Here is a 17,956-nt window from a genome sequence, read left to right on the forward strand (position 1 = left end):
CATGCAGGAAGCATTCTGTGGCTTTCTTCCTGGCAGAGACTGCCTGTTATTTGACAACTATTTCATCTTGTGCTACTAGGTACTGTAAAATGTTACACCTCACTGTTTCCGTGGCATGTGGCACTGTTCACCTCCTCTCAACTGCATCATCGCTTGTTTCAGATTTCAAAGTGCAGCTTTATGGCAGATGGAAAATCAGAAATGAGATGAGATGGTGTTCTCAAGTAGCTCATACTTACCTGTTACCTGCCTCATCTGTTGTCAGCATTAAACATGTGTAGAACAGGGGGTTTTTTAAAGAGTTTTAGCATTGAATGTGTGACTAAAATTTAAGGCACATGGATCTTGCTCCTGATCCCAATTGGAATTCTTACTGAGTGTTTGAAAACTTAATTTGATGTTTTTCTACCTGGTTGGCAGAACTGAGAAAAATTTGAGTGGCTCAGCTAAATTCTAGGTCACAGCTGAGGTAGGGGCACTCTTTGCAGCGACTTCACCAGTGCTAGACTGCTTATGGAGAAGGCAAAAAGATTGACAGTTCTTTTAGCAGCCTCTTGTTATTCCTAGTGTGAATGTAAAGTGAGAAGAGGATTTGGGCCACACCAAGCCTGTATGGTTGGAAGGAGTGCGATGAACAAGTGCCTGCAGTTTGGTAGTGGTAGAAGAGGAAAGTTACCGTGAGAGATTGGAAGATCAAGAAACCAACCAAAGCCTTAGTGCAGTCTCAGGAAATTTAAAGACATATGTGTATGTTGCCAGAACCACCAGACATTGGGAGAGTTGCAAATTAAAATGCAGATGGAAGATGCTCTGTGGCTGTATGTAGCTGTAGGGATATAGTGAAACTCTTTGTAGAATGCTTTGCTGTCACCACAGAAGCCTGTTAACTGCTTAAGCCGATGCAATTTAGCAAATTTTGTGGTTCAAGACATTTAATGAACATAGATGTCAAATGTCTGCTAGCAAGTCTGAGGCTAGTGGTCAACCTGAAGATGCTTTGGTTACATTTAAAGAGCAGAGTGCTGGAGAAAATGTAGTGCATGGAAACAAATCGAGTCTAAAGAGGAATACCTCTGTTAAAGTGAAAAAATGCAGCTCTTGGAACATTTCAATTGTTTGATGTCAGAAGAACTGCATAATATTGTAGGCCCAGATGAGACTCAGATTGAAGCGGAGTGTAGCGATTGAATAAAGAGAAACCTTATGAGTTAGAAACAGTGAAGACAAATCATTAAGAGTTTGTAACGAATGCGGGTGAATGTGACGAAGATAACATACAATAGAGGAGAAAACGGCACAGTGAAAACCAGAAGGAATATGGATACAATGATGTGTTTCAGGAACAGGCACACTAGCTTTAAAAGATTTTCCTTAAAAGATTTTTCCATATAGTAATGTAAATTGCAGAAAGAGCAGGTTGGCTAAACTGCCTTCTGTACAACTGAACACTCGTGATGAATCCCAAAGAAAGTTAAAAAAAAAAAAAGGTTTTTGATGTTTTTATGCTTCTGTATGGTTACCTGTCTTGGAGGAGAGAGGAGGTAATGGAAACAGGAAACAAAACTTCCTTTATGTTTTGACTTTTGTCTGTTGGTAATCAACCAATACTTTCTCAGTGAAATGAAAATGCTGGAGAACAAAACAAATTGGTACTGAGAGAAATTCCAGTAAAGAACAGAAAAGCTGGCATACTTCACAACACAGTCTGATTTTAGCATGGTTTTTGTATAAGTCCGTTAATCTATGTATAGTGCTTGGTGCTGCTGCTCAGCCTTCTTCAGCAATACGTCTGATCTACCTCTCACTGCACTTCTGACAACAGCAGACACTTGTACTTTTTTTTTGGAAATGCCTTTGTTGTAAGGGTAAGCTCTGGCATTTTTTCTGACTCCAGGGATGAGTGAAGTGTGTACTTTGTGGTGAGTAGGGAGGATGTTCCTGCTCTGCTCAGCTCACTGTATCTTTTACAGATTTTTATGAATTGTCTGTTACACTAGTTATATCATCCTGCCTGTTATACCAGTACAGTAGATACTGTAGTGCAAACACTCAAGAAAATAATATTTATTTGCAGCAGAAATTGTGACTTGAATTCTGATAGGCTCCAGTTATATTAGAAAATTGACATCTGATCCTTCATGTCTCTCAGCTTAATTTTGTATGTCTTAGAAGGTTGCAGTTACAACACAGACCTGCCCCCACCTCTTTGGGTTTTTTTAATCCTTTTGTTATAGTGATGAACAAACTGCTGTTGTCTGAAAGTTCTTTTTAAAGCCAAATCAGTTTCTCTTCTTACTATTAGGCGAAGTAGCCTTAGTCTTTATGTGTAACTAGCTGCTACATCTGTGGCCAAACTTGTATTCTTACATTGCCTATTTATTTGCTAATGTACAGATCCTCTTGAAAACTTTAGCACTCAAGACATCCTGTGGATTTTGAATGCACCCTGCAAGATTTTGATTCCATAGATGAAATGTTGCTATGATAACCTGAGATAGACATAGTCCTGTTCCCAGTTATTTCACGGATTTTAAAAGGGAATCTGTTTTCAGTTTCTTCGATCAGCTCACTTGCATTACAAAAGATAAGTACCACTTGGCATGACTGGACTCAAAAATACATACTAAAATAATAACTTTATAATAGTGGTTGAAATTCTTAACACCTGCAGTGTTAAGTGCAGGGAAATGGGTGCTTTCCCCCAACAAACTGAAAGAGAAATGAAAGCTGCCTGCAAATGTCACTTGTAGCCTTGAAAACATGAGAGTATTTAAGTATCTTCAGTTCACTTATGACCTCATTTTTTAATGGCTTTGTCTTACTGACTGAAACCTAAACAGTCAAATCAGTTTACTTTCTTGAAGGGTGTATATTTGGATACCATTTGATATGAGTGGAAGCAAACAGAATAAAGGAATAGAACTAGAAGGGAATGAGGGTATACCAAACATATGTGTGCTTTTACACACGTATGTATGGATGTGTGTGTGTATATATATATATAATTATATATATAATTATATATATATATAAAAAATATACTATAAGTACATTATCTGAGTTCTTGCTAAGGCTTTGATCATTAGAACTATGTTTAAATTGCCAGTAGGAACTTTTTAAAGAAAAATAGTCCTGAGTGATATATCAGTCTCTCTCTGAAACTGATGTAATGCCTTTTTTATTCTATTGAACCACATACGGCTTCCACTGCCTATACTTTACTTGGTCAAAAAGGCGTCAAAACTCAACACTTCAGCAAATCCAGAGACCTTTCCAAAGATTAAAACTAAACATTCTGAAAACCTTACCTTTATGATGTGCAACAAATCATTCCAACTGGCACTTCAGCGAATTAATGCCTTTCTGTACCAGAAGGCATTGAATAGCTTTTTTGCATCTCTAAATTCTATTAACACTGACCCATGTAATGAAAATGCTACATACTGGCTGATGAATGTTGTGTGTTGACTAGCTTATAAAATGGTTTATTTGATAAAATATCTCTGAATTTAAAAACTCGAGGTAACATCTGCCATGAAAAAGATTTCCAAAATAGTATGTGAGAATTTAATACTGAATTACAAAAAGAAAAATATCCAAAATCTGTTTGCCATATTCTTTTTACTGGTGGGTTTTTTTTTTTTTTTACACTTTTTTCCTGTTTGTCCCTCCTTCCACCTTGCAGTGACCTAATAGGCATTTCAAAGGTACCTGATTTAGGCCAGACCTGGATACTTCGAACAGATACATTGAAGTGGGCAGAGGTGAAAAAGAAGATAAATTTGGGTGTTATGTGAAGAAAGCAGTACCAGTGGACCACTCTTTTAATTTCATTGGCACAGATCTATGACTTTAAAGAGTGGAGGGATGCTTCTTGGAAATGTCACAAAAGAGTCATGGTACAGAAGGAATGGGGACAAAGAGACAGAGATGGTTTGCAGTGGGTGAGAGAAAAGCAAAGAGAGGGGTTGTGGATGGAGAAATACCTTATAAGAGGTTACTTCAGTTCTTCAGACACTGAATTTATTTTTAATTTTTAGTCTTCAAAAAACTTGTTTATTTGACATGTAGTTATCTGACTAGATTTGGCAGGAGAAATGGCCTTTTTAGATTGCATTTCTTCATGATTTCAATTTATATCCAAACCATTTTGTAAGTGTTGCTTACCAGTTGTAGTATGCGTTGCGCTGTTTCTTGCATTGTGTGCTGTGAATTTATAACAGGTTTCAAAGGTTGTGACAGACTGTCTAGCCTGTCCCATATTCCTTGTTTGTAAATTTTGCTGATTGTAAGTGTTCCATAGTTTTATAAACTATTAGTTTGACATTTTTTGTGCTGCATTATGAAAGCTTTTGCATGGTATGGAAGATTTAACAAACTGTTCTTAAAGACAGCCCTGATAGAAAGGAATACAGTTGAATTTGCATGTATTTATTTATTTCATCCATTTCAAAAGAGCTCAACTAGCCACATTGAAAAGACTGTGTTAAAACATGAAATAACTAGATTCTGTGGGGAATTAATAAAACTTATGACCTTGCAGTAGAACATTTTGACACTAAGAAGAACTGAGCCAAAGAAAATGGCTCGAGAAAGAGACTGCTAGGGTAGCTCTTTGAATGCTGGGTCATAACAGGCTTTTGCCTGTTATAGGCCCCCAGAAACATTTCTCAGCCTGAGCTGAACTTGTGGGGTTTTTTTAGATTTACTGTGGTCTTCCTGCTTCTGAATTTATCAATAAAATCTGGTTTTATTTAAGATAACTTTTGTTTGTCTTGGATAAAACAAGCAAACCAACAACTCTACTTTTTCATCTAGGGGAGTGAGTAGGACCAAGGCAATATGGCCTTGTGGCTGGGCTGTTCATGGGAGCAGTCTGAGTGTCTCCCTGGACATGCCCACAGACCCACAAGAATTGTTATCAGCAAAGGAGAAGATAATGAGAGAAATATTAAATGTGTTGATTACAAAGAGAGTATGTGTCTGTCATGTGGCTTTAGTGTAAGTTAAACTTGACTTTGCAATATGAAACATTCTGGATCGTGCTAGGAGCAGGAAAGGTATGATCAACGTGCTGGTTTAGTTTCCACATAGCAGCTTCACCTTTCCCTTAGGTTGTGGTTTCTACTTTTCACTCAGGAAGAAACAGGATTTGTGTTAAGATCCTGAATATTAAATGTTGAGAGCAAATTGAATACTGTACGTTCTGTAAGACTGCGAGTAATTTGATGTCAGGGCCGGCTAGATTTTTACATGAAATAGTTGTCCTGAGCTGTGTCACTGTAGGGCAGAAATAGTACATGTGGAATATCCACAAATCGTGTTTCTCAGATTTCATGGGAGATACTATTATTGGGTTTAGTCTTGAGGGGCCAAGGGGTTAAGACAAATCTGAACTGAACAGCTTGTAAAATACAAGTTGGGATGAGATGATGGGATTTTCAGTGGCAGAAAGTTCTGGCAACTTCTCCTAAGGAGAAAAGCAGTGATGTTATTTCAGGTTTATGTTGCTTTAAGGGAGGTAAATACTTCAGTTACGAGCCCATTTGTAACAAGAATTTTCCATTTTAAGCAGCAAGAAGTGTCTTATCTTTGGAGATCAGAAGTTCCCTGTATAATACTCACAAAATCTGTGTGCTGCCCATCTGTTAGTACTAAGATAGAAAACTCAGCAGCATTAGTGTAGCTATACTTTACTTCGTAGCGCTACTTACTGGCTGTGCTTGTGATAAGTAGTTAGTCCTGTTGTACTTAATCATGTGCAGATACAAGTATCAGGTAGTCTCTCTGCCCCAAAACCTTTGCTGTCTAATTGAATAACACTACTGGAGAGGAGGATATAATGTAGAGTTAACAGTATCTGATAGAAAAGGTTATATTGGTTCAATTATTTATTTATTTATTTACTAACTTTCTTTTTAAGGTTCACTTAGGAATTGGTAAGTCAACTGGGATGAACCCTCAAGGAGGGAAGGCAAGGTTAGGTGCTGGCGAGAAAACCATGCAAGGGTGCTGTGGTTGTAGGGTACGACTGAGGAAGGAGTAGTGGGAAGGAGATTCAGGACAAGCAGCTGAGGAGCGCAGGGCTGAGAAAGTCCTGCCAAAATCTGGTTGTTGTATGCACTCTACTTTGGCAGCTTCTGTAGCTGCTCCTGCTGTCTGGGCTTTTTGGCTTGTTCTTCCCTAGCAGTTTTTCTTTAGTCAATATGGCTGCGGAAGAAGGAAAAAGCAATGCCTAAGTTCTTGTACTTTGAAAATTGTGTTCTCCCTTAACACATGTTTTGATCTAGAACAACCCAATAAAGAGGAATCATCCTTTCTGAGACCTTTGTGGTTTTGGCTTTTCTTCTGAGACCTTTTGTGGTTTTTTTTTTTTGTCTCCCTTTATTTGCAGAAGGTCCTGAACCTTGCCGTAGTCTTGCTTCACTCATGTCTATAATACTGATTAGTGTATTAGTGTATCTAATGCTAATTCGTGTATTAGGCCTTGCCTTGGGAGATCCATTCTGTTGTTTTCACCCATTAATATTTTAAGAAGTATTCTAGACTTCAGAAACCCTGGAAATGTTGAGTTGTGTGTCTTTTTCTAAAATGGAATTTAAAGTAATTTATCTACACTATCTCTGAGTATTTTTTTGCCACTTCTGCTTTATGTTGCTTTATCAATGATCCCATAAAGAGAAACAAACTAAACAAATGGAAAATAATGAAACAGGCAAGCTTCAAATAGCCATCAAAGTACATTATATAAATCAGCTAAGGCCAGACATTTTCTTGGATAAATTTTATAGTATTCCTAAGTGTTTATGCTTTCAGTAATATTTAAATGCATTATGTTTATGTGCTGCTAAAGGATGCTAAAATACTGAGTTATTTTTCATTTGATTGCTAAAATTTATTGAGATACAGTATAGCAAATCAACCTGTCTGTCAGCTTGAAGCTTCTTTTCCCTATAGAACATTTAAATATTTTAAATATTCTGCTGCACTTCTGTTTACTTTTTTGGTTCTTTTGAATTCTTTCTTGGAAGTTCTGCTGTAGTACAAATAGTCTCTTGTGGGACTGTGCTGACTTTGTACATTTTTGTACTGTGCAGGAGTTTTGAAATACATGATAAACTACTGTGTTTTCCAATGCCTGAGATGCCTTCTACCCCACCCCCCACCACACCCCCTATGTAAATGGAAATATACAATTATGTATATATCCTGCCCTCTCGAGTATGCAATAATTAATGAGACAGTTGAATTCAGATCAGGTACTTAAAGTTATAACATTCTCTTTCGATAGTCATTTTGAACCTCAGTGTGAGTGGGCCTGATTTAAGGTCAGATGAGTACAAAACCAAATCTAGATGTGAATTACTGCATATACTTGTACCTGTAGAAGGGTATCTGTCTCTTTAAAGACAGTTCTGTTGATTAACATTTTATATTCTGTTTGTTACTAGTTTATACATTGCTGTTTAGTGTAAGATGTCTGATAGTTGCTAATGTAGATTAGCAGCCGTGACATTTTTACATGGTAGATTTTTACATGGCAAAATATAGAGGGAAAAACCAATGTTTTAATCACCTAAAAGCTGACTAGGAAACACAAAATTTGCTGAAAATCAAGAAGTTAGTCAAGTGAAGCACATTACAAATTTTGTCTTGCCAAGATTTTTGTGTTGGAACATCAAAATAAGAGTACCATACGATTTCTGTGAAAATGTACATTATTGCTACAGATTCATGAGGTATTATAGTCTCCCAAGGTAGTGATTACTTAAGGAAAAATTAAAATATTACAGACTGCTTTCAGATTTGCCATAGAAACAAGAGGCTCAAAATACTTGGGGAAGCGTGTTTGAGATTGTTTGAGATAGGGAAAAGTGGAAGGAATATTCTCAGTAAAACCAGTGACCATAAAAACATACTGTACAACACAGTATGTTATGGGGCTGTGTATGTGGAATTTCTAATGGCAAGTGAAATCTTTATTGGTATTTTTTGGCAGTGAAGATGAGTAAATGAGAAAAGGGTAGAATAGCAAATTGTCTTAATGAGATGCAGACGTACTGGGGCTATCAAGAAGCCACTCCTGCTAATTGTCATGTAAGCATAGAAGTGCCTGAATAGAGACTGTGTAAAGAAGAAAATGTGTTGCTTATCATGCCTCATTACCCATCAGAGCTTTTGCCCTTAGATGTTTGCTGCAATAAACCTTTGAAAAATGTTACGAAGAAACACTGGGATAAACAGGTGATGGACGATCAGACGTTTACACTGCAGGGAGTTTAAAAGGCCATACTATATAGGCTTGTTAGTTAATTGAACCTTTTGAAACGTGTCATAGCAAAACCAAAATGTAGCATTAGCAGCACACTTGCTGATCATAAGGGTGACTGTACATGACAATTTAGAGCGACAACTCTAAGAAGAAAGAGAGACCTCTATTGTTTCAGTGGTTGTGAAAATCAAGATGACGTGCATTTAGTGATGAACTATGAAAAACAGACTACTGATTAAAGGTAAGAAAAACCATAAAGCTTGTCTTTACTGGTGTGAAGTTATATAAAGCATGGACAAGCTTTTACTGGAAGTAATCATTGTAATTCAAACAGTAATTTTGTTCACCACTTAATCTTTGAGGGACTGATGGAGAAGTGTGTCTTCTGCATCGAAAACATGGTACCTGGTGTTCATTGTAGGATTGCTTTAATTGTACTTTCATCAGCGTTTTAATAACAGTTAAAGTCGTGCTTCTTGTATTCTTCCTCTTCAGTTGTTAGTATAACAACCCTTACACTTCCCGTTCTGAGGCACTATCTGAATTTGTGCCAGTGCAGACATAATTTACCCAGTCTTCATCCGTTTCCTTACTTGTTTAATCCTAACATCTACGTAAACGTTAGTTAGTCATCAGTGATATTTTCCCATTATATTGTTTTATAGTGGCAGATTTACCATGTCTTAAAAGTTAGGCATTGTTAGAGCTAGAGTTTGATGTTTCCCAGCCACATGAGAAACATCACGTTGCAGCAGCAAAGTTTTCCTGTACCCTGGTGTACATATGGGAGGCCAACTTTAGTAGCTGTGACTTATGTCACAGCTGAGGCTTTCAGCATTGGAAGTTTTGTCAGTATTGAAGTTGCTTTTTGAGCACATACCAGATGAATCTTGCTTTAAAATGCTTTTCAAATAAAAAAAAATCGAAGTGTCTGTTTTGGTAATTGCAGCTGGATGAAGAATAATTGTTTATTTTTTAATCCGCAAACAGTTTTACCTATAGGCTTATTTTAGTGTCGTGTTGTTAGACATCATAATACAGAACAGACTGGTAATTGCAAAAGTGACTGTTACGATTTCTTTTGACTTATGATGGTGGTTGTTGTTGTTGTTTAGGAAACCTGAATTGACTGACTCTGCCTCTCTGCTAGAGACCTTCAAGTTTCTTGAAAATGCAGCTGCAGACTTTAGTGATGAAGAAGATGAAGACGATATTGAAGGAAGAGAGAAAACAGTCATTGATACTGCAACAGTGAGTGGAAAAAATAATTGAAAAAGTTACGAAGAACAGAAAAAGTGAGATTAATGAGATGCCTATATGCAAAAGTATTTGACTGTGTATGTACACGTGCAAATCATTAATGCATCTTTATGATGGTCTGTCCAAGCATGTGTGCATAAGAGGGATTATGTATGCATTTCTGCGTTTGTGCATACAAGTTAAGCTTTGCCATCTTTATTGCTTTTAAGTTTTCAGTGACAGATTAATTTTTTTAAAATTGTCTTCCTACTATTCCATATTGCCTAATATTTTTTATATATATTGAATACATTTTTTAAGGTAACAGGTGTCGTTTTTTACAATTTTCAGCTAAGTTTGAAGGTAGTGTTTGTAACGTTGCATGTCAAAAATGTGTTGTTTCTTGAATATTTATATAAATGTAGTGACATGTAAAATTACTTGTAGAAATTTATCCTTGTAGGTTACAGAACTGCAATATCACTGAAATAAAATATAAAGAAATATTTTTCTTTAAATAATTTGTGGAAGGAAGAAAAAGTATAACTGGAAAAACTCTACCATGCAGTTAATAAACTTTTTTGTTTGTATATTCAGTCAAATACCTGAAACTCCCTCTTGAGCTATACTTTGCTACAAGATTTGGTCATTATTCAGTGAGTTCTGTTTCTTAGCAATTGAAGTTTTGAGTTAAGATGGATGTGATTGTTTCTATGATGAGTTTTAAGAATGAACACTTAAAAAAACTCATCAGTTTTGAAGAGAATTTTGTAAACTTGTTCCTATCATCCATGGGCTGTGAACTAATGTCTGAGACTCTTCTGTAAAATCATCTGTAATAGAGTGTGTTTAATAAGTCTGCTGAAGGAATGAAGCTTAAAGTTCATAATTCCTTCAGGTTTTGAAATGGGTTCATTGTATTTAGCGGAAACAGTCATTCATCTTCATGAACTATGGGTTGTTGGTCTATGTATTGAAGTCTTTACAGACTGACCGTTAGTGAGGTTCCAAGTCAAAATATTGTGATGAATGAAATTCTTCTTTTCTGTAGAAGTAAAATTTACGCTACAGATTTAATGTATCATAACTGTAAAGCATCTAGTCCATTTTGGTTATTGAGAGAAAAGTAAATTTATTGCAGAACGCATACAGTGAGGTCCTTCATTAATACATGTATTTTGTCTTTTGCCAAAATGTGGTAATTTTTTTAAAAGCTAGCTTACTTTTGAATTTGAAAGGGAATTGCTGTTTAAACATGGGGTGTCATGTTCAAGTACCCGTAATATCTGAGGAGCTATCCAGGATGGACTGATTTTGCCAATCTGAGCGAATGAAGTCTTCTCAGTTGTGTTGTGGTTTGTTGGGTTTTGGGTTATTTTTTTTTCCTAAACTTGTCTTTTGGTCCAAATGTAGAGTGGTTTCAGAGGTGAGAGTTAAGGTGGCTATTTTCAGAGAAGCAGAGTGAGTTTGGCTTTGCTGCAGTCCTTTCTACAGCATTCTGGGAGTTTTATTTGTGGGTTTTGTGAGTTTTTTGTTGGTTTTGTTGGTTTTTTTTAAATCTGTATTAAGAATGTTTGTACTTTTATGGTATTAAAATAGTAGTGGTGTAGGTCAGTGTAGAGTCATTATGAATTGTTTTGTCACAAGAAGAAAGATCTACAGAAAAATTTCATTTTGACTTAAAAGTTTGAACAAAGCCTGAATGCTTATTCCAGATTTGCTTATTAAGAAATACTTTTCTGCTTCTTCAACAACTTCTTCTTAGGATTTTGCATAGAAGACAAAACAGTACTGCTCAGTATAAAGGTGTGTGTGTAATGTAATTCACTTTTTTTATTCTCCATCCTGACCTTTCAGATTGTAAGGAAAAGAGTGCTATCTGACAGCAGTGAAGACAGAGATACAGAAGAAGCTTTGAAAGAGTTTGACTTTTTAGTTACCTCAGATGAAGGTGATGGGGAATCGAGAAGTTCAGGAGATGGAACAGACTGGGGTAAGGAAATGTAATGGATTGTACCAGGTGTACAAAGAGGGAAAAAAAAAATGTGCTAAGAATACTTGGGTTTGATTGAGGTCTCTGTCATGATCATAGCTTCTTTTGAGTATTCCTGCAGTAAATAATTGGCAGACTGAAGTCCTCGTCACATAATATTCTCCTTTTTATGCATACTGCTTTAATATAAGGATTCTTCAGGGGTTATGCTTCTTGTCATTGTCTTCTTCCTTTTCTTTAATAATAAGGCAGATAGAATTTGAATTTTATGAGTGGAGTTAATGTGTTTTTCCAGTGACCCATGCTAATGAAGGGCTCTGATAAAGCTGTATTTTACAGTTTCGACATGAAAGCTAGTTTGTCTTTGATTTCTCCCACTTTGATACAGAGAGTAAAATGTGAGTCATAAATACTGAATTCTTGTACTTTCATTGTGTGTTAGCAATTTGGGCAATATGTACTGCTCACTTGTTCAAAATTTCTTTCACAATTTATCAGAATAATATATCTTTAAGCCCTCTAGTCAGAGAAGGAGAGACATTTCATAAACTGTTCTCTGTTCTTTGAGGTTCATGTCCTGCAGCCCAGAATGCCAGCATGCTTTACTTTGTCATTATTATTATGCATAAATATACTTCATAGGGAAGGGAGCAAACTGGTTAAATATCTTGATAGGGAGTTATTTTCTCCTTAAGCTGCTCTGGAAGGTTTTAAGAGTAAGTGGACACAGAGGGAGCTGTGGAAGGTGAATGGGAAATAATTTATCTTTATAATGGAACTGCAACTTTGACAGACAAGCCATCATAGCTGTGCTCTCACATGAGCTAACAGCTCTGAGATGCTGTGTTTTGCTGAACCGTGTTTAACTTGTGGTTGGACTCCAAATTACTGTTCAGTATGGTGTAGTCTCTCTGCTTAAGAGGATGTGTCTCACTATAATTATATACAGCAGTCAGTATTCTGTTCACCAAACAAATTTAGGAATGTTATTCTCTTTTACAAAAAAAAAAAAAATTATGAGACTGTTCAGTATTTTCTTCAATATTAAAATTTTATCCGTTTACACTTCGTAAGTGTAGCTGTTGTTGTGTCACTGAAGTTAGTATGCCAACAGGAACTTTTTTGTTCTCAAATTCACACTTCTGGTTTATTTTTACTTTCATTGATGACAGCTGAGTACAAATGAGCAAGAGTCTAACGTCAAAAATAAATTGTCACGAAAGTAGTACTCTCATTTCTAGAAATATTAAGGGTTTTTTTGAGTTATAGATGTCCATGTTTTTCAGTTACTTGTTTCACAACCTGTCTTTTATAGTAACTGCATATGAAAGCTTCTTCAAGGAGCTGCCATTATGAATCATTTACATTAATTTGATTTAAGCAAAACTGTTAAATGTAGCATATAATAGTGATGTTGTAAAAAGAAGATAGAAGCAAACAGAGAAAGTCCTTGCTTTGTTTTTGGATCCGAAGTGTTACTCATCAGTTACAGTAATCTGTTGAACCCATTTGGCTTAAAAGGTCCTCAGAAGTGTTCAGGTAATTTTTGAACTATAAAGGACTTGCTCAATATTAGTTCAGGATCCACTTGTGGACCTGTGGGATGCAGGAAGCATCCTGGGACAGTCGGTAGAAAATTAATGTATGAAGTATTTTCCTGGCAACAGTACAGTCTAACATAAATCCATTAATTTTTTTTTTTTTTGGTTGGAGGAGAGTAAAAGATCTTGTTTAGCCAGGGAGGAAAAGCATGATTAAAACTTACAGTGTGGTCCCAGAAAGAATATATACTTGTTTTCTCTCAATCATATTTTTTCATACCTTTTCTTAATGTAAGTTTTGATCATTAATGTTCTTCATGCAAGTTTTTATTATTAGTAGTACTTAATTGGGCATATATATTACAAAGACATGACTTAGCCCACAGACCATCATTTTTAGTGTTTCTTCAGCTTATTAATATCTCTGTCTTTTCATAGCTGCTGCAAAAAGACTAATGCCTCAAGACTTTGGGTCTTGAATTAATCTGTCACTCATGAATATAGTATCGTGACTGAAGAATTCAGAGGAGTGAGAGTTCATCTAGTCCAACCTTCTGCTCATTTCCATTTGCAGCAGGTTACTGTGGCTGCTTTCTGGTCAAGTTTTGAGTATCTTCCAAGAAGGGAGTTCCCATAAACTCTTCAGGGGCAGTAGAATCATAGAATAGTTTGGGTTGGAAGGGACCTTCAAAGCTCATCTAGTCCAAACCCCCTACTGTGAGCAGGGACATTATCAACTACATCAGGTTGCCCAGAACCACATCCATCCTGGCCTTGAATGTCTCCTGTATTCTGATATTTGACTGTCTCTGTGTTAAGAAGTATTTTGTCCTTTTGTGATGCAAGTCTGAGCAGAGTCTGTCTATCCCATTGGGCAGTTGTAGACAGCGGTAGGATACCTCTTTTGCTCTTGCTGAATGCTCACAGTAGTTTCAGCCTGTCGTTTTAGCTCATCTGCTCCAGTTGCCTTAACCATCTTAGTGGCTCCACTGGACTTGCTGTACTATGTCAATACTAGATACTTAGCATTATACTTACAAGGCTTCCCAGTGTAAGAAATACTATACTGTAGTATAAAAGGTGTTCTCTCACAAATGCCAAACGAGGAAATAATCACTTCCCTCACACTACTGGCTACATTTTTGTTAATAGAGCCCAGGATATGGTCAGTGAACTTCACTGCAAGAGTATGCTGCTGATCCTCTTCAATTTGATGTTGAAGAAAGACCCCCTAGGTCTTTTCAATATAGTTAATTTCTAACAAATCAGTCCCCATAATAACACATATCCGGCTGTGTATTTTCTGTCCAATGATAGTGGCTCCTTCAGGTTGTGATTGTTAGTGTTGTGCTTCCTCTACAGACAATTAGTTTCTGCATGTTATTCTGAGGATAGTTTATTATTGTTAATATTCTAAAAGGTCTAGAATAGTTTATTGATGTACAAAGCGAACTTAGTCTGAAAGGAATTAATTTTTAAATAATAAAGTTGAGATTTTAATGAAGAAAACAGAACAAAAAGTGCATTTAAAAGGATTTTATAGCTGTAATGGTCATGAAAATAAATATATTTGAGGGAAAGCTGTATTACCTCCCTTCTCTCACAAATTACTTTTTCTAAGCTGCCTCAATGCAGTCCTTCCATAGATGGTAAAAATTACTTTTTTGTATGTGAACTCATATAAGGTGTTGTTCAAAATCTCCAGCTACCATACACTTGAAGAATACTTCTTCTCTGTATCATGTCACAGGGGAAGCAATTTGAGAGAGATTTAAAAATAAAAAAGGGGGGGATTCTTATTTTTCATTAGGCGCATTGAATTTTTTTTGGTATTTTTTCCAAAGACTAATAACTCGGGCCTTTTCCTTTCTGTGAAATTTCATGGCTTTAGTGCTTTAAGATTTTATTCAAAAAAACCTTGGTGACATGTATACTATGTTCCAAAATTATTTAAATGTGCTGCTACTTTGTTTAAATGACAACATAGCACAAAGACAATTAAATGAGGATTTGAAATGATGTAACATCTGATTCATGAAGTTATGTTGACCAGTAACATAGCTGCTGCTGCTTCTAGGTATAGTAATTCTTTCCCTGGAGGAAAGAAAAAGCTGAAAAGCATATCCTGACTTTATAAAAAGGAAATATTGCTTATATTTGTGAACAGCTGTGTGCTTGGTTGTAGAAATTAGGCATGTGAAATTTTACCTCAATTTTTTCTTAAGAAAATTCTGAGCGAATAGAAACGGAATGTGAGTAGCAGTTTTACAGCTTTCACAAGCTTGGTGCTATTTTTGTCTGTTTAAAATAAGACAAATGCCATTGACAGCAGCTGTTACCTCCTTCAGTGGAGATCACTTGGTGACATTATTGAAAAAGGATGTTTCATTTGTTTCACTTTGTTTAGAAAAGGAAGACCAGTGTCTCATGCCTGAAGCTTGGAATGTCGACCAGGGAGTAATAACCAAACTCAAGGAACAATACAAAAAGGAGCGCAAGGGGAAAAAGGGGGTGAAGAGTAAGTGGAAAACATTGCACCTTAAAATCATAAATCTCACATCTTTCACACCCTTAATTCTATCTCTCTTTCAATGTTTTCCTAAAATTACTTACTCTTTTACTTTGCTGCTCCTGACTGCTTTCCTGTTCACCAGTTCTCGGGGGTTGAAATTAATGACAGTCTATCAGGTTACCTGATAAATAGTTGGATTAGATATGACTTCTTCCAACCACGTGTTGGATTAATTAAAAACCCTTACTTTGAGCATGGATTATACTTCTGTTACTCAGAAACGTAAATTTGAAAATGCATTGGTTTAATACTTCACACTTTGATATAGAAGACTTCAGAACCCTTTCTTAGCTGAAAAATGCCAGTTTCACAGGAAGAGTTAAAGTCTGATATGTAAATAAACAACCCAAAAATAAACCAAAACCAGAAACTGTCTTGAATATCCTACTAGATGACAGAGGGAGAAAACAGGTTAATTTCTACCCCTGTTTATACTTAACATTCACAACATGAAAGCCATGCTGTCATCATAATTTGTTATGCAGGGCTCGAAATAGGAGGTAACTCTGAACATCAGTTTATTTGTAAATCACAGGATTTATTTATTGATGTTCAGACCTGTGGGACTAGCCTGTAAAAATGTTGGGTGTTGTTATTTAAACAAAAAACTGTGATCAGTATCTGAAATACAGTTTCTAGCCCTGTATTATATTTTTGTTACATTTCTTGAAATACAAATCTCTGTTTTGTAAAATCTGTTTTTTGAAAAGTGAGCCTTAAAAACTTTTTGAATTCAAATGAAATGCTTAAAATGAAACACTGTATTCACAGCTATATTTCAAACATCTAGCCATATTGAGAAGTCATGTGTGCATAATGTAAATTAATAATATTGCCTGTAGCCCAGTAAGAAATTTGAGGGATGTTTCTCCCTTTGTGGGAAGATGCTTATGAATACTAAGGAAATTCTCACTTCCAAAGAGACGTACATAATACTGCAAAAGGTGTCAGATCCTCACACTGAGGCTGACTTGTTTTGTTACTTTTTGTATTAGTACTGTGATAAGCTGCTGCTCAGCAGTTGGTTATGTTGCTGAAATAATGCTATCAAATACACAAACTAACTCTCCTGTTTCTAATGGAAAAAAAGTAAATCATTACCATACTCTAAATTTCTGAAGTGATATTTTTGTCATCTTTGGAACCATTTGGAAATTAATTGCAAGTCTGACAAGAACCTGAGCTGGCCAACTAAAGTGTTCATGTTTCACAAAATTGATTCTAAATTTCTTTGTAGTTAAGCTAGAGAGGGCATATCAACGTATGACTTGAGCAAAATCGATTTTTGTAGCTTGTCTGTAATTTTTAAAGTACACAGACATGCCATGTAGTTCAGGGTGAATAGTTACAGGGTTAACTTAGCAGAAATTATTTAACCAAACTGTTGAAATTATATTCTTGAACAGCTGCTGTGCTTTTTATTTTTGATAATAAGGCAGCACTTGGACATCCAGTGCTCCTTCATGAAGATACTGCTCAGTGCATTTATAGTACCTTTTGGATTGATTTGATTGGTTTGATCTTGAGAGACCAAATGGTTTACTGCAGTACAGAAATTAAGCATCTTTCCATGGACAAACCATCCTTGGAAGGGCATCAGTACAGAAAAATCAGGAATAATCACAGCCTGTTTTCAGCTATTCATGATATTGCACATAGTGAAGAAGAATGTGAGGAAAGAAATCTGGGGGCAAGAGAAGGGACTAAATATCTTGACGTTAAATTGTACAAAGTTTGTTTCTGTGTCATAAAATAATCTTGTCATAAATGGTGCTTAAACACTGAGCTGCCACTAAGTAAAATATTGTTTTTATTAATCAGATATGGTAAAACAATCTTGCAAAATCCTACTTACTGCTTTCATGAATCAAGTAATATTTTTGTGACAGACAAATTAAATGCAATTTAGCTTGTTATCTGTCATAATTAGGGTGGACAAAGTAGAGTTTGTAACTGCATTAGTAAGCTTTCGATTTTGCAAGGCTGTAGTAAACACTCCTGTGAAGTAATAAGAGAATAAAATCATAGAATCATAGAATGGTTTTATGAGAGAATACATATATTAGAGTACACTTCTGTGTTAAAGCTGCTTGAAAATAGCTGTATTATTTACTGGTCTAGGAAAAAACATAATGGACTATGGGTAAGACATTTTCCCATTCTTAATTAAACTTACAACAGGAAAAACTACCGAAGATATGTTTCAGCCTCAATCCTATATAAAACAGTCAAAACAGGGATGTGGGAAAATGATGGAGCAAAGCACAGGTAAGTGTCCAGAAGGGCATGGGTCTTCACCATACATAGCTTCAGGAAGCAGGCCAGTGAAGCCAGTTGCA

The 17,956-nt window shown here is 36.0% G+C and overlaps 1 protein-coding gene across 3 annotated transcripts in view; it reads left to right on the plus strand.

Annotated features, from left to right (window-relative positions):
- STRN (striatin) overlaps positions 1 to 17,956 on the plus strand; it is a 71,758-nt gene that overhangs the window by 26,618 nt on the left and 27,184 nt on the right. For 2 of the 3 annotated variants that reach the window (XM_080614718.1, XM_080614719.1), the window contains exons 6-9: positions 9,388 to 9,523; positions 11,369 to 11,504; positions 15,453 to 15,563; positions 17,799 to 17,885. In XM_080614718.1, the coding sequence (XP_080470844.1) occupies positions 9,388 to 9,523; positions 11,369 to 11,504; positions 15,453 to 15,563; positions 17,799 to 17,885 (470 nt within the window). The remainder of the gene's footprint in view (positions 1 to 9,387; positions 9,524 to 11,368; positions 11,505 to 15,452; positions 15,564 to 17,798; positions 17,886 to 17,956) is intronic. The other variant, XM_080614720.1, reaches the window with a different exon arrangement.

Source organism: Psittacula echo, assembly GCF_963264785.1.
Source record: "Psittacula echo genome assembly, chromosome: 4".
NCBI lineage: Eukaryota > Metazoa > Chordata > Aves > Psittaciformes > Psittacidae > Psittacula > Psittacula echo.